This window comes from Tachysurus fulvidraco, chromosome 6, assembly GCF_022655615.1.
Source record: "Tachysurus fulvidraco isolate hzauxx_2018 chromosome 6, HZAU_PFXX_2.0, whole genome shotgun sequence".
Taxonomy (NCBI): Eukaryota; Metazoa; Chordata; class Actinopteri; order Siluriformes; family Bagridae; genus Tachysurus; species Tachysurus fulvidraco.
The window spans coordinates 4645626-4659470 of record NC_062523.1 but is presented as its reverse complement, the minus strand read 5'-3'; the positions used below and the strand labels follow the sequence as shown (position 1 = coordinate 4659470).

Genomic DNA, 13845 nt, shown 5'->3' with positions numbered 1-13845 from the left:
ACCCAGAGACTGGAAAGAGACAACAGGTCATGTAAAGTGGAATTCTGTTAAAGATGATCATCCACCAAAGACATGGTTGAAAGAATTCTGGAAGTTTCTGAACACTCACTGGACAGAACTAAAGGATTTTATCGGCATGCCTTTAATACCCCTGGAACCACTCCAACAAGCATGCAGTACTGGAATGTTAGCAAGATTGGAGGAGAAATCCACTTTAATTTTTCAGAGCAGCAGAGAGTCCACCTTGTCAGATCAAATGCAAAAAATGATAAAGGCAATCGGAGGTACTGTCATTAAGAAAGATGAGTGTCTGAAGCATCATGATATTGAAAGATATGTACTAACACCATCCCCAAGGAATGTCCTACAAATTCTTTTGAATTCAGACATACACAAGGTTGTCAATGGCATTGCCTCTGCTTTAGTTCATGAAAAAGAAGAGTTTAAAGCCTATATCTCTTCTTTAGATTGTCTTTCTGATGTAGAACAAGATTTACTGTCAGCTCTGCCCATTTTCAGATTGATGTCTGAAAAATATGTTGCCATTGAGTCAAAACAAGCAGTTATTTTAAAGTCCAACCCGGCCATTCCCAAGGATTTACCTGTACCTGACACCATAGTCCAATGTGCAAATGAAGCTGATCGCAGACTTTTGACTCTTCTAAAGGTTGACCTTCTGGATACTGCTCAGTTAGCCATTTACTTAGTAGACTGCATTGATGGCATGATTTTCACCATAGAGGATGAACAAAAAATAATGGCTTGGATGCTAAATCATGGACATATCCTATTCTCCCAAAGTGATGAATTGCTGAGAAAAAGCAGGAATCTCAGTTTCATTCTGACAGAAAAGGGTGAACGCAAAACACCTTCAAGTGTTTTTGATCCCACAAACAAACGTTCCTAGATCTTTTTGAGGAAGACTTCTTCCCACTGCAAGTTTATAGGTCAACAAAGATGCTAGAAAGCTTGAAACAACTTGGTCTACAGACAAAAGAAGAAGAATTGTCACCAGCAAATATACTTCATGTCGCCTCACAAATTCAGAAGCTCCAAATCGACTCACGAAAGAGAGCTTTTAAAAAGGCTGATGTTCTGGTAAGGATATTGAACGGAAATGACTTGCTATCAAATTTCTCTGAGGGTAAGAGACAAGAACTTATTCAGTTGCAATGGGTTCCTTGTGAAAGTCCAAATCCAAACAAAAGTAAAAAAAGCCAGGAGAGGTATCTCTACAAGCCAACTGAAATAAGGGCTTCAAAATATTCTGCAATTGTGGGACATGTCATGCCACTTGCTTCAGACCTAAATGAGAGTATCTGTCAAAAACGTGACCTTTATAGTCCTCCTCCGGCTGAAAAGGTCTTGGAGAATCTGTGTGTACTGATATCATTAGCTCCAACGATGGTCAGCCCAGATTCAGATTACGAATTCAAAAACAAGCTGCACAGCACATACAAATTCATGCAAGAAAACACTGAACATTTCAGTAGGGAGATGAACAATGAATGCATTCCTTGGCTCTGGAGCCAGACTGAATTTGTGTCACCACGGGAAGTAGTGCTCACATTTCCAGCTGAACTGGATCTTAGCCTTTACATCAAGAAGGTGGCAGATGAATTTTTACAATATGAAGACCTCCTAAGAGAGTGTGGTGTAAAAGAAATACTTTCTGATGCAGAAATTGAAGCCATACTCAGTGACATTAAAGAGAACATTGATGACAGAACTCCACCTTATGGAGAGCCCTCTGAACTTAAAGTGTCAACAGCCATCCTCGACTGGATGCGAAAAAATGAAAAGACTTTACAGGACAGTACACCTGTACCAGTCAAGGCACAAAACCAAAATTTCACCCTTCAGCCTTTGAAAAAAACTGTTTTTTGTGATATCAGTGATGATGGATTGGAAGATCTAAAAGAAAATAAGGAGGAGTTCTATGTCATCCATGAGGAAGTGCTACCCATCACTGCAAGATGGCTGAAAATTCCCTTTCTTAGTACCCGTATTCTAAAACCACAGATAATTGGACATGAGGAAGACTATGAGGGAATTGAGCAATGTGGTCAAACAGAGCCAATCACTCAGAGAATCAAAAACATACTCAAAGAATATGATGACGAAAGAGATATTTTTAAAGAGCTCATACAAAATGCCGAAGATGTGCGAGCGCCTGTGGATTTATGCTGGACTTCAGAATGCACCCTTCTGAAGGACTTATTGATGATGGTATGGCTCTATGCAATGGTCCTTGTCTTTGGGCTTTCAACAATGAGCTGTTCTCAGAGGATGATTGGAGAAACATTGTTAGAGTTGGCTCTGCATCAAAAGAAAACAAATTTGAGAAAATTGGGAAGTTTGGACTGGGATTCAATGCTGTTTACCACGTGACTGATATTCCGTCTATTTTGAGTGGAAAAAGGCTTTTAATTCTTGATCCAAATGTAACACATTTGGAAAAGCACATACGAAGTAAAGCAGTTCCTGGGATTAAACTTGACTTGTTCAAAGAGAGACTGTTTAGAAGGTTTCCTGGTCAGTTTAAATCTTATCAGGGAATTTTTGACTGTGATCTGTCAAACAGCAAACAGAAATATTACAACGGAACTCTGATTAAACTACCATTTCGCACAGCTGAGGAGGCTTGCAAGTCAGAAATTAGCTCCAAGGTGTATGACAAAGAGAGCATAAATGCACTCCAGCAACAGTTAACAGATGGTTCTTTTACTCCTCTGTTATTTCTTAAGGACATAAAGTTACTGTCTCTTCAAATCTTTAAACAGGAACCAATTGAGACAGTCATGAAAGTCTCCAAAGAGGTTGTATGTTCAATTAAAGTTACAAATGAACAGCATCTACAGGACATCAGGGAAGCTCTGACGAACATTGACACAATCTGCAACAGGACTGTTGATTGTTTTGCTGCAAACATTGTGCAAATAGTTTGTGAGTGTGCAGAGAGAACTAGTACCCAATCCTGGTTCCTTTATTCATGTTTTGGAACAAAGGATTCGCTGAGAATGTTTCAGAGAGAAGTGAATCAATGCAAATTTTCATTACCAATTGGAGGAGTTGCTGTACCTCTCAAAAGAGAATCAGACAATTCTTGGTCATCAGATGAAAGATGTGCAGATGGCCAGGTCTTTTGTTTTCTTCCTCTTCCAATTCATACAGGGCTTCCAGTTCATATCAATGGATCTTTTGCAGTCACATCAAACAGAAAGGCTCTGTGGGAAAGTGGAATAAAACTGGAGTGGAACAAAGCATTACTACAAGATGCAGTTGCTACAGCCTACATCACCGCATTGCTTGAGTTGAAGAAAATATGTCAAAATGGGAGTCTTCAAAACTATGACTACTACAAATTCTGGCCTGATATTGAACAAGTAAACAAAGCATTTCAACCTTTGGTTAGTGCTTTTTACACAGCCATTGTCCAGAGCTCAGATGTCAGATCCCTTGAGCTCTTGAGTAATGGTAATATCTGGTGCTCCTTCAACAATGCAAGATTTCTTGATCCAAGCATTCAAGAAAATGAGGCAGTGGGAAAACTTGCCATGGAAGTGTTCCTGAAATATACTGAACCAAACTATTGTGCTGTCCCTTTGCCAGCCTGGGCAAGGCAGAATTTAATTCGATGTGGCTTCAGTGAGATAGTAAAGGAGAGAACTTTTAGCTGGTTTGACTTTTATCAAGTAGTTTTTAGGAACTTGAGCAAAATGGATGCATATTGCAGAAATGCTCTCATATTAAATGCCATAGACTTGAATGATCAAAAAGTTGACAAATTGCTGAAAAGTACTGCATGCATTCCAATACAGAAACTAGGAACACTTCAGTTCACCAACAAACTGGTGAACCCTCATGGTAAAGTAGCATGCTTGTATGAGCCAGAGGAAGGTCGCTTTCTGGAAGGTACCAAAATTGACTACTTCTCTCCAGATAGGATACATCGATTGTCAGGCTTGGGAATGTTGACTGATGTACTCCCATTAGAGGAAGTTATAGAGAGAGTGAAGAAAATCTCCCAGGTTTGGGCTAAAGACAAAAATAAAACATACAAACATCTTCATTGTCTCTTTGATTCAATGAAAAAATCCTGTCATGTTGAATCTTTGCAGTGGGAAACCCTTAAGCATATATCCTTTCTTCCTGCTGTTGGTACCAATCAGCACTTTGAAGTGATGACCATACTTAAAAAGCCATCTGAAATCTATGACTGCCAGAGCAACCACTTGGTAAACATGACAGAATTCACTGTAATTTTTTCTAAATTAGGTGTACTGCCGGATGACCCAGTTCTCACAAAGTTGGGGGTGATGAAGAACCCATCAATTGAGACAGTGCTCAGACAACTCAAAGAAGTACATCGGCATGTAAAATCATTTGAAAATTCTGTACTCCTTAACATTGCCAAAAGTTGTTATGACTATCTCAACAAACATCTTTTTAATGATGGTGATCCCACTGCTATTATGGAACATGCGCAATCGATCCCATTTGTTTTAATTGAAGATCACTTTGTAAATGTCCCATCAGTGGCCATGGGTGGTGAATTTGATGTGAAGCCTTATCTCAATTTTCTTCCCACAATCTTCTCCAAATTTGAGAATCTCTGGAACTGTATTGGCATAAGCAGACAATTTACAGTAGAGCAATTTAATGCAGTCCTTGAAAAAATTAGTACCTTTTCCAGACCACTTGATAACAGGGATCTTCATGTCTGCCTTGACATACTTATAAAAGGGCTGTATAGGGCTACATCTGGAACTGTTGAAAACTGTCTAATGCCTGATGAAAGAGGTGTGTTGACAAATTCAAGCAAGCTGAAATTTAATGACACGCCGTGGATGCCAGTGCAAGCTGGGGTAACCACGCCGTGGATGCCAGTGCAAGCTGGGGTAACCCTCTGCCATAAACTAATACCTCGAGAGGTTGCATGCTGTTTTGGTGTAGTGACAACAAGACACCATACATTACAGAATCATCTTGTCAGTGAGTTTTCACCCCTTACTAAGGAGTTCAGACAACATGAGAAACTAACTGTTCGGATAAAAAACATAATTGAAGCTTATCCAGCCAAAAAAGATATTCTGAAAGAACTCATTCAGAATGCTGATGATGCAGAGGCAACAGAAATCCATTTTGTATGGGACAAACGGAAGCATAGGACTACAAAAACATTTGGGGAAAGATGGGAGTTGCTTCAAGGCCCGGCACTTTGTGTGTATAACAACAAGAAATTATCAAATGAAGACCTGATAGGAATTCAGCAACTAGGAGAAGGAGGAAAACATGGTACTTTGGGAAGGACTGGGAAATATGGTCTTGGTTTTAATTCTGTTTACCAGCTGACTGACTGCCCATCTATACTGACTGGTGATGAATATCTCTGCATATCTGATCCAAACCTAAAATATGTAGAAGCTGGAACAAAGGAGTCACCAGGCTGCATGTATTTAATGGATGAAAATTTCAAAACGTCTTTCCAGGATGTTTACCAAACTTTTCTTCCTGAAAAATTTCCTCTTAATTCTGGAACCATGTTCAGACTTCCACTCAGGACAGAACAAATGGCAGCCCAATCAGAAATATCTATAAATAAAGTTAGAGATGGTGAAATTATGGAACTTTTCCAGGCTTTAAAATCAAATCCGGAGGAACTGATTCTCTTTTTGAAGCATGTTACAAAAATACACTTCCATGAAATCAACAAAGATGGAAGTGAAGTCAATTATTTCCTAATTGAGAAAAAAGTCATTGAGAGTACGGTGAAGCAAATGGAAGATTTTCTTAATCATGTTTGCAAATCCTTTAAATCTGGAATTGTAATTCCACTGCAAACTATCTATAAAGTTCTGATCACATCAGGAAGAAAAGAAAGCCTCTGGATTATTGCAGAGCAATATGGATCCTTTCTACAAAATGAAGAAGAAATGCATGTCAAAGTACCTCACGTAGGCCTGGCAGCTTGTCTAGGCACAAAACCTAAAGAAAATGAATTTCATGGAATGGCTTTTTGTTCTCTGCCATTGCCAGGAGAAACTGGTCTTCCCGTCCATATGAATGGAAACTTTGAGGTGGATCATTCTAGAAGAGATCTATGGAAAGAGGATGGTGAGAGTTTAAAAACTAGATGGAATCAGTTAATGAAATTAAAGATCATTGCACCTTTGTATGCTGACCTGCTAACACACATCTGTTCAAGCTTCAAAAAAGGTGAACCCAAAGCCATAGAACATCTTAAATCACATCTTCACTTTTGCCTGAGGTTCTTTCCATCTGTGTCAAAGAGTGTAGCCCAAGCTTGGCATGATATGATTAATGAAGTCTACAGGTCAATCAATCAACGAAACCTACTGGTGATTCCAACTCTTAGAAGGGTTCCAACACAGAAACTGGGAACACTTCAGTCGCATGTCTCTGATTCAAAGTACACATTTAACTGGTCAAGTGTTTCAATACCAGATTCAACAGATTCACCTCATTTCATAACAGAGAAGCACTTTAGCATTCTTCAAGTTTTGGAGCACACAGGTATGAACTTAGTACCATTTTCATGGCTAAGGTTAGGGTTAGGGTTTAAGACTGCAGGTGTGGAAGTGGCTGAAGTGAGTCCTTTATCAGTGATCAGTTATTTGAAGAAGAAAAGAATGAATGATCCCTCACAAACTACTGATGATTTACCATTACCCATTAACCAGACTTTGATCAAAGATCCAACCGGATGTAAAAATCTATTGAAATTTTGCCTTAGGACTGCTAATGAGGAATCTTTCTCTGTTGACCTTAATGGCCTGCCTCTCCTCCTCACCCAAGATAAAATGTTGAGGAAGTTCAGCTCCAATTCTCCAAAGCTCATCTCACAATTTTCTGACATTTTTTATGAACACAAGTCAGAGTTTGTAGGATATCAACTTAATCTTTGCCACAAAACTATTCTGCAAAAGGGGAAATACATTGAGGAATTAACCATGCCAGTGGCAGCAAAGTTTATAAAGCCGGTTCTTCAACAACATCTTCAACACTCACTGCGTAATGAAACAAATTGGCTTCATACAGCAGGAAAGGAAACAAAAGAATGGCTGAAAACAATTTGGAATTTTTTTGATAATGAAGTCAAAGTAAAGGATTTCCAAGTTGAAACAGAATCTCAGGTCTTTGCTGAAATAAAGAATCACTTCTCTGGCAGTCCAATTTTGCCTGTCATCTATCCAGGACAAAAAGAACAGTGCTTTCTGCAAAAAATCGAAAATCTACATTGTATTGTTCATGATCCAAAAGAACGAATTTCTGCCACTCTCATTAAACTCGGATTCATGACATTAGACCTTGATTTCTTCCTAGGGCTTCAATCATTTTTGACCAGATATGTACAACCAGAACTGTTAAATATCAGTGACTGCAGTGCTGTTCTGAAGCAGTTGGACAAAGTACCTCATTCAGAGTTTGAGAAGCTTTCTGATGATGAATTTGATGAGCTTCAACGCTTCTTACAATCTGGCTCTACAAACACAAATGAGTATCAGAGTATGTTAAAGTCTTTGCCTTTATTTCAGACCATTTGTGGAAAAAGGCAAAGAATCGATTATCACAGCAATGTATTCATTTTGCATACTGATTTCCAGGACACCTATCCAAGCTTGTACATGTTTGATCACAAAGACCCCATTTTTCTCAAATACAACTGGGTAAATAAAAGCCTATCAAGATGTCTGGACATTAATATTTTGGATGATTTAAAATACTGTGTCAAATTTGTGATTCCTTCTGTACACACGCTTACTCAGACCCAGCTTCTTGATTTGATAAGGCTTCTAGTGGACCTGAGCCAAAGAGATGTCAGATTTATTCAGGACATTAACGGCTGCCTTCAGGAGGCCTCATACTTTTTTGATGATGCTGTAAACCTGTATAAAGTTATGCTTCCAAAGCACAGATTTATCCCAAAATCTTTCTGGGAACTATTCGACAATAGTGAAAGAGTAAAATCTCTCATCAGGAGCCTTGGACTAAAGCATACAGTATCTGAAGAGGAGATAATAACATTTGCTCATCAAATTGAGTCAGATGCTAAAGGTGTCACTGAACTGCAGGATCTTACACTCAGATCTGCAACTGTGCTTAAGACAGCACTTCATTTGGGTGATGAGAATGAATCAAAGTTTATGCAAAGAATCGCAAGCATAAAATTTATAGTGGCTTTGCAGATTGAAACAAAACTTTGTGATTATCACAAAGCATTTGCCCAAGAAAGGGATGTAGTTGCCATCAAAGGATCACTGCTTGAAAAGCAGTCTGATCATCAATATCTCATATGGACTGTCATGCCAATACTGCCCTCAAGGGACTTCAATCAGAAAGAGTTAAATGCCCTAAGGATGGCTGGATCCTTGGATGAACCACCCTCAGAGCAGGTCATGCAGAACCTAAAAAATATCTGTAGATCCCAGTGCATAACTGAAGCGTTGGTGGAGACCCGTGCTAAAGTGTTCAAGAATTCATACGCCTACTTACAATCTGTGCCTTTTATTGAGTCTGTTTTGGCTGATATTCCTCTTGTGCTTGTTGAAAATGACACAAATCTTGTGAAAGCTAGCCAAGTAGTCCTGACACTACCTAATGCTGATGAGTTCAGGTTCTACCTATACCCCATACATTCAAAACATGCAGTGTATGCAGAATTCTTCAAGAAGATTGGTGTTGAAGAAAAGCCTACTGTCACACAATTCTGTACTGTACTTAATGAAATCTATAGAGAGTGTTGTGATAAAACCACACTTCAACCAAACCAGCAGAAAACTGTTCAGCGTGTTGTGCAGCAGCTTTTCTGTCTGATGAATGAAGAGGAAAAATTAACTGATTTTCAGAACATCACGCTTTACCTCCCATCATCAGATGGAAAACTCTATGAGTCCAGCTCATTGTATTTCAATGACAACTTCTTTCAGGCAAGCAGACTAGAGGATTCACTAAAAACAAAACTGAAGCTACTGGTGAATCTAAACCAATGTCACCTCAATGGAGATCCCTATGAACATCAAAAACGTTTGCAGTTGCTTCCTAAAGAAATCCAGCCTAAACTGCTCTCTCAAGTAATTTCTGTTAACTTGGTTGGTGCACATGTGGAACACTGCGATTACGGAAAATCATGTGAATTCAGTGGCTGGTTTGAAAAACGTCTGTCTTCTTGTGAGTTCTGTCACGGTCTTATATGTCTGATCAGAGAACAAAGCAACGGCACCATTTCACAGGCTAAAGCCACACACGTGTGAAAAAATATTTGGCAAAATTCAAATGGTCTGTCGCAAGACTTTACACACTGAACTCTTGTTAAATCATCAGCCACTAGAAGGTACTGAGACTGAAACTCATGTTTATGTAGAAAAACAACAAGATGAGTGTGTTTTCTATTTGAAGCACAATGATATCATGGCTCAAAGTGGTGAATGAGGTCAATATGTATCTTATCAAAGAAATCAATGCTCTTCTTGAAAACTCCTTGAGTTCCTTAAGCCTGCTAGTACTCGGACAGCTTTTATTATGTGAAAACATGGAGGATGTTGAAACGACCTTGGAAAATCATGGAGTCCGTAACATTGTGAGTCATGAAGAGGGACTTTTCCGTCCAAGCCCTGGATCTCCTATACCAGAAGAATGGCATGATTCCCTTGATATGGATCTCCTCAACAATTTTGAGAAAGGGGAGTATGTTGGTTTTAGCAAGGATGAATTAGAAAATGAATATATTTTTGCTATTGTTGTGGAGTGTCTGGATGAGTATCCAGGACACACCAAAAGAAATCCTTCAAGATACAGAATACAGATTGGAAATGAAAAGATCATTGAAGTTAGCGCCCTTGACCTTTATCAGTTTAAGAGAGAGAAAAGATCAGTTGGAAATGTTACCTGCACAGACATAGACATTTTGCCTGAACTATCAAGGTCTAAATCTTCACAGTCTGTACCATCCCCAAAGAGACCCTTACCACAAACTTTGGAGCAGGTTAAAATAGAGATTGACCAGAGCTTGGAAGAGATCTGGAAGATGTCAGATGAGGACAAATCAAAGGCCATTAGACGCCTGTACTTAAGGTGGCATCCAGACAAAAACCCAAAGAACACAGAGCTTGCTAATGAAGCCTTTAAATATTTGCTAAAAAGAATTGAAGATCTCCAGCAAGGAAAAACAAAACACAACACATCAGCACAACAAAACACAACACATTGGGCCAACTTCAGCAATTTTTATGATAGATGGAACGATGAAGCTAGAAGTCACAAAAGAGGAAGGGAGCAGTCCTATCAGAACAATTTCAGATGGCAATATAATTTTGGGTCACATTTCCAAGAAACACCAAGACCAAACAAAGAGGAAGCTAATCGCTGGTACAGACAAGCACAATGTGACCTTCTTGCTGCTCAGAGCGACTTTGAATACAACCCAAACCCAGAGTGATGTCTTTTTAAAGTGCATCAGGCAGTGGAAAAAGCTCTAATAGCAACAGAGTTCAGAAGGAATGGAAAGCATCCTGGAACTACATCCACCATTACTAGCCTTGCCCAGAAAGTATCACAGTATGCTGCCTACCTTAATGACTTGCCCCTCATTGTGAATCAGCTGAGGGCACTTGGTGTTGATGCTAAGAGAACTCAATACCCAAACTGCCACCCATCACCACACATTCCACACGAACAGTTCAAAACCAAAGATGCACAAGAGGCAGTGAAAATAGCAACAAAATTCATAAGGAAACTAGACATTTATATTACTGAATGATATATACGGTTTATATGTATGATTTTACATTTATGCAACAGTGTGCTACATATCTTTCGTTATCTAATATAAACACTTAAATAAGATCACAGAACTATTTATTGAACTATCTACTTAAAAAGTTTCATTGTTTTGCATGTTACCCCAAACCACATTACTTCTTATACATATTTATTATTTACTTATTACACATTATACACAGTATATTCTCAAGATAATCTATGACATTCTTTAAAATATCTAACTAATTTTACTTGGCTTTATTTAATCAATGTCATTTCTGTACTAGTAACTACAATTATTAAAATGTCAAGAAAGGTCTGTCTGAGTGTCTGCTGATGAATGCATTTCTGCTACAGAAACCTGTGAACTTATTTATAAATTGTAAAAAATGAAATCTTAGTGCCTGAAGCATTACTGGAGTAATTTTCACCGATCTTTCTCAATTTAAAAAGAAAAAATATATATATTTAGATTGAAATTTAGATATATTACTTGCACAGTCGTAGCCATTTTCTCAGCACTCTCACTTCTTCTTCTTCTACAAAATAAGATTGCACTCTATAAAATAATGCCATGCTCATTATATCCCTAACTTATAATATCCAAGAGGATACTGTGTATCAAAAAATTACTCTTCATGCTATTTATAAAAACCAAAACACAAACTATTTCAAACTGTATGAAAGAAGAGCTTCCTGAGGTTTAGAAAGGTTTCCATGCATCTACTGTAGATCAGTTTTTTTTTCTCCACATGAATAGAAGATAAATATGTAATCCCATAGTTACTGTATATTAATAATACCATAGCCAAGTTAACTAGGAAAAAAACAGCCATGGAAACACAAAAACAACATAATTTTATGGTCCAGTCTTTTGAAGACTTCGTCAATAAGAAATTAGTGTTGAGCCTGTGGTAAACTCAGAACTTGCTCTGAACTGTTAGTTCACTTAACTAAAAACTGTTATAGAAAGGACAATATTTACATTGACATTATTTCCAGTCCAGTGTCACCACAATGAGGATGAGGTTCTCTTCTGAGTCTGGTTCCTCTCAAGGTTTCTTTACTAATTTAATTTTAAGCTTTAAATTTTTTTAATCATGTTTTTTTTATTCTGTTTCTGAACTTCTGTAAAGCTGCTTAGAGACAATTGTGAATTGTTAATCTATACAATGTTAGATGCAAAAATGCAATATAATATAAAATGCAACATATTGAATTAATGAGAGACAATTTAATAACTAGAATTGTAAATAATAAAGATATCCAAACTCATTTCAATAATCTTCTCTTTCAAACGATCAACTTGCCTAAGAGATCCCATACCTACATCCTAAACACACTCAGGCAACAGCCTTCCCTTTATCCTTAAGATCTTAGAATAAGTTGTAGCACAATTCAAACAGATCCATAATCCGTTCCCTCGTCTACACAACTATTCCTTGTCTCATTTATTGTTCCCCTATTTATACCGATGATCTTTATGTGTGTAGCGATTTTGGCTCGCAAAGCAAGGTAAATATTTATAAGTAACTATAACGTGTTATAGTGACTTCTAAATATTTTAACCTAAGTTGAAATTAACGGTACTGGAATTAAGGTTCAAAAATGAATCAAACCCTAACTGGGAAATCGGTCAGGATTTTGAAGGGAAAAACTCCCTTTGTTTCAGGTGTCTGTGGGCGTGGTTTAGCTATCAAACTTTTAGATGACTTTAAAGTTTGATCCAGGGTGTATTAAGATGGTATGGTGCCTTTCGTGCTCAAATAAAATACACCAGTGCTTGAAAAATGAGTAACCGATAATTTTGTGGTCATTTGGATACTAAACATGAAGGGTAATGACGGTATGAAGGCAGCGGTACATTACATACATAGATCATTAATCAAGGCAAAGATAAAGGCAAAGAAACAAAAATGAAACATGAACAAGATGCACTTTCATTAGGGAAGTAAAAAGAAAACAATAGCTTCGTATACATTCTGACATCAGACCTTAAAAGGTCATACGGCATTAGAACAGGTATACATTAACATGCCATGATCAGTAAGATATGATGATAGAGTATAACGGATTTTAAAATACAATGTTGTTTTCTGACACATGAATAAAATACACCCTTGTCAGGAAATTAAGGAGCAAATAATTTTGTCAGGCAAGCCTTAAAAGAAGAAACACATTACAAAAAGGGTTATAAGAATGAGAACCTTAGAGTACCTTATCTTGGGTTTTATTAGTAAACGGAATGTCTCATTGTGTGTGTGTGTGTGTGTGTGTGTGTGTGTGTGTGTGTGTGTGTGTGTGTGAGTGTTTGAGAGTTCTGTTTGCAGGCCCCAATGAGCCGCATGGGGTTATCTGGTCTTTGTGGAGACTCCAGACATTCTGGAGCCAGGTGTGGGTGTAAAACTGGGTTGCTCATCGGTTAATTGAGGAGTAGATGTTGAAATTTAGGGTGCCTGGGACATGAAATCTAAAATGACTGGTACAAAACGCTACATGTGCTTTTGTATGTCATGTTTTTATCTCAGTTTCTTAGCCTTCTCTAGTGTTTTCCATATATTTGTAGTTTTGGTATTTTTCTTAATAAAACCCTCTTTTTTAACCCTGCATTTGGGTCTAATTCTGCTCTGTGAAGGCACCTACATCCCTGACAGAAGTGAATTTAAAAAAAATTATCTTTTTGATTTCATCTGTCTTCAGATGCCATGGACCACGTACAAAGCATGCATGAAATCTTGAAAGGTATCAATCAGAAAAGATTGTACAAATCAATTTCCAGAACAATATATGTACCACTGAACACTGTTAAGGCCATAATCAACAATAGAGAAAAGGATCAGGATGTCCCTCAAAAATAGATGAAAGGGTATAGATCTTATAGCTCTAGAACAGTTTCACATATGAAAGTGGACTACAATTGCCAAATGAAGATGTGCTAGTTTGGTAGACTCTTACACAAAATACCGTGTGCAAAAGATTTTTTTTGTTGTTAAGGTTGTAATATGCATTGTTTATATTGCCATTTGATGGACAGCCAGAGGTTCTGACTCGATTTAAAGACCT

The 13845-nt window shown here is 37.8% G+C and overlaps 2 protein-coding genes across 2 annotated transcripts; both read left to right on the top strand.

Moving 5' to 3' along the window:
* Positions 1-738: 738 nt before the first annotated feature.
* LOC125141381 (sacsin-like) lies at positions 739-2391 on the top strand. Its single transcript, XM_047814557.1, has one exon. It carries the CDS (start codon positions 958-960, stop codon positions 2389-2391), a length of 1434 nt encoding a protein of 477 aa, XP_047670513.1. The 5' UTR covers positions 739-957.
* Positions 2392-9330: 6939 nt separating this feature from the next.
* Positions 9331-11101, top strand: LOC125141515 (sacsin-like). Its single transcript, XM_047815229.1, has one exon. The coding sequence runs from the start codon at positions 9425-9427 to the stop codon at positions 10457-10459; it is 1035 nt and encodes a 344-aa protein (XP_047671185.1). The 5' UTR covers positions 9331-9424; the 3' UTR covers positions 10460-11101.
* The last annotated feature ends 2744 nt before the right edge of the window (positions 11102-13845 follow it).

What these genes read in the sequence shown, in the direction of transcription:
- LOC125141381 (XM_047814557.1), top strand. Translation starts at nt 958, where the DNA reads ATGCTAGAAAGCTTGAAACAACTTGGTCTACAGACAAAAGAAGAAGAA.
- LOC125141515 (XM_047815229.1), top strand. Translation starts at nt 9,425, where the DNA reads ATGATATCATGGCTCAAAGTGGTGAATGAGGTCAATATGTATCTTATC.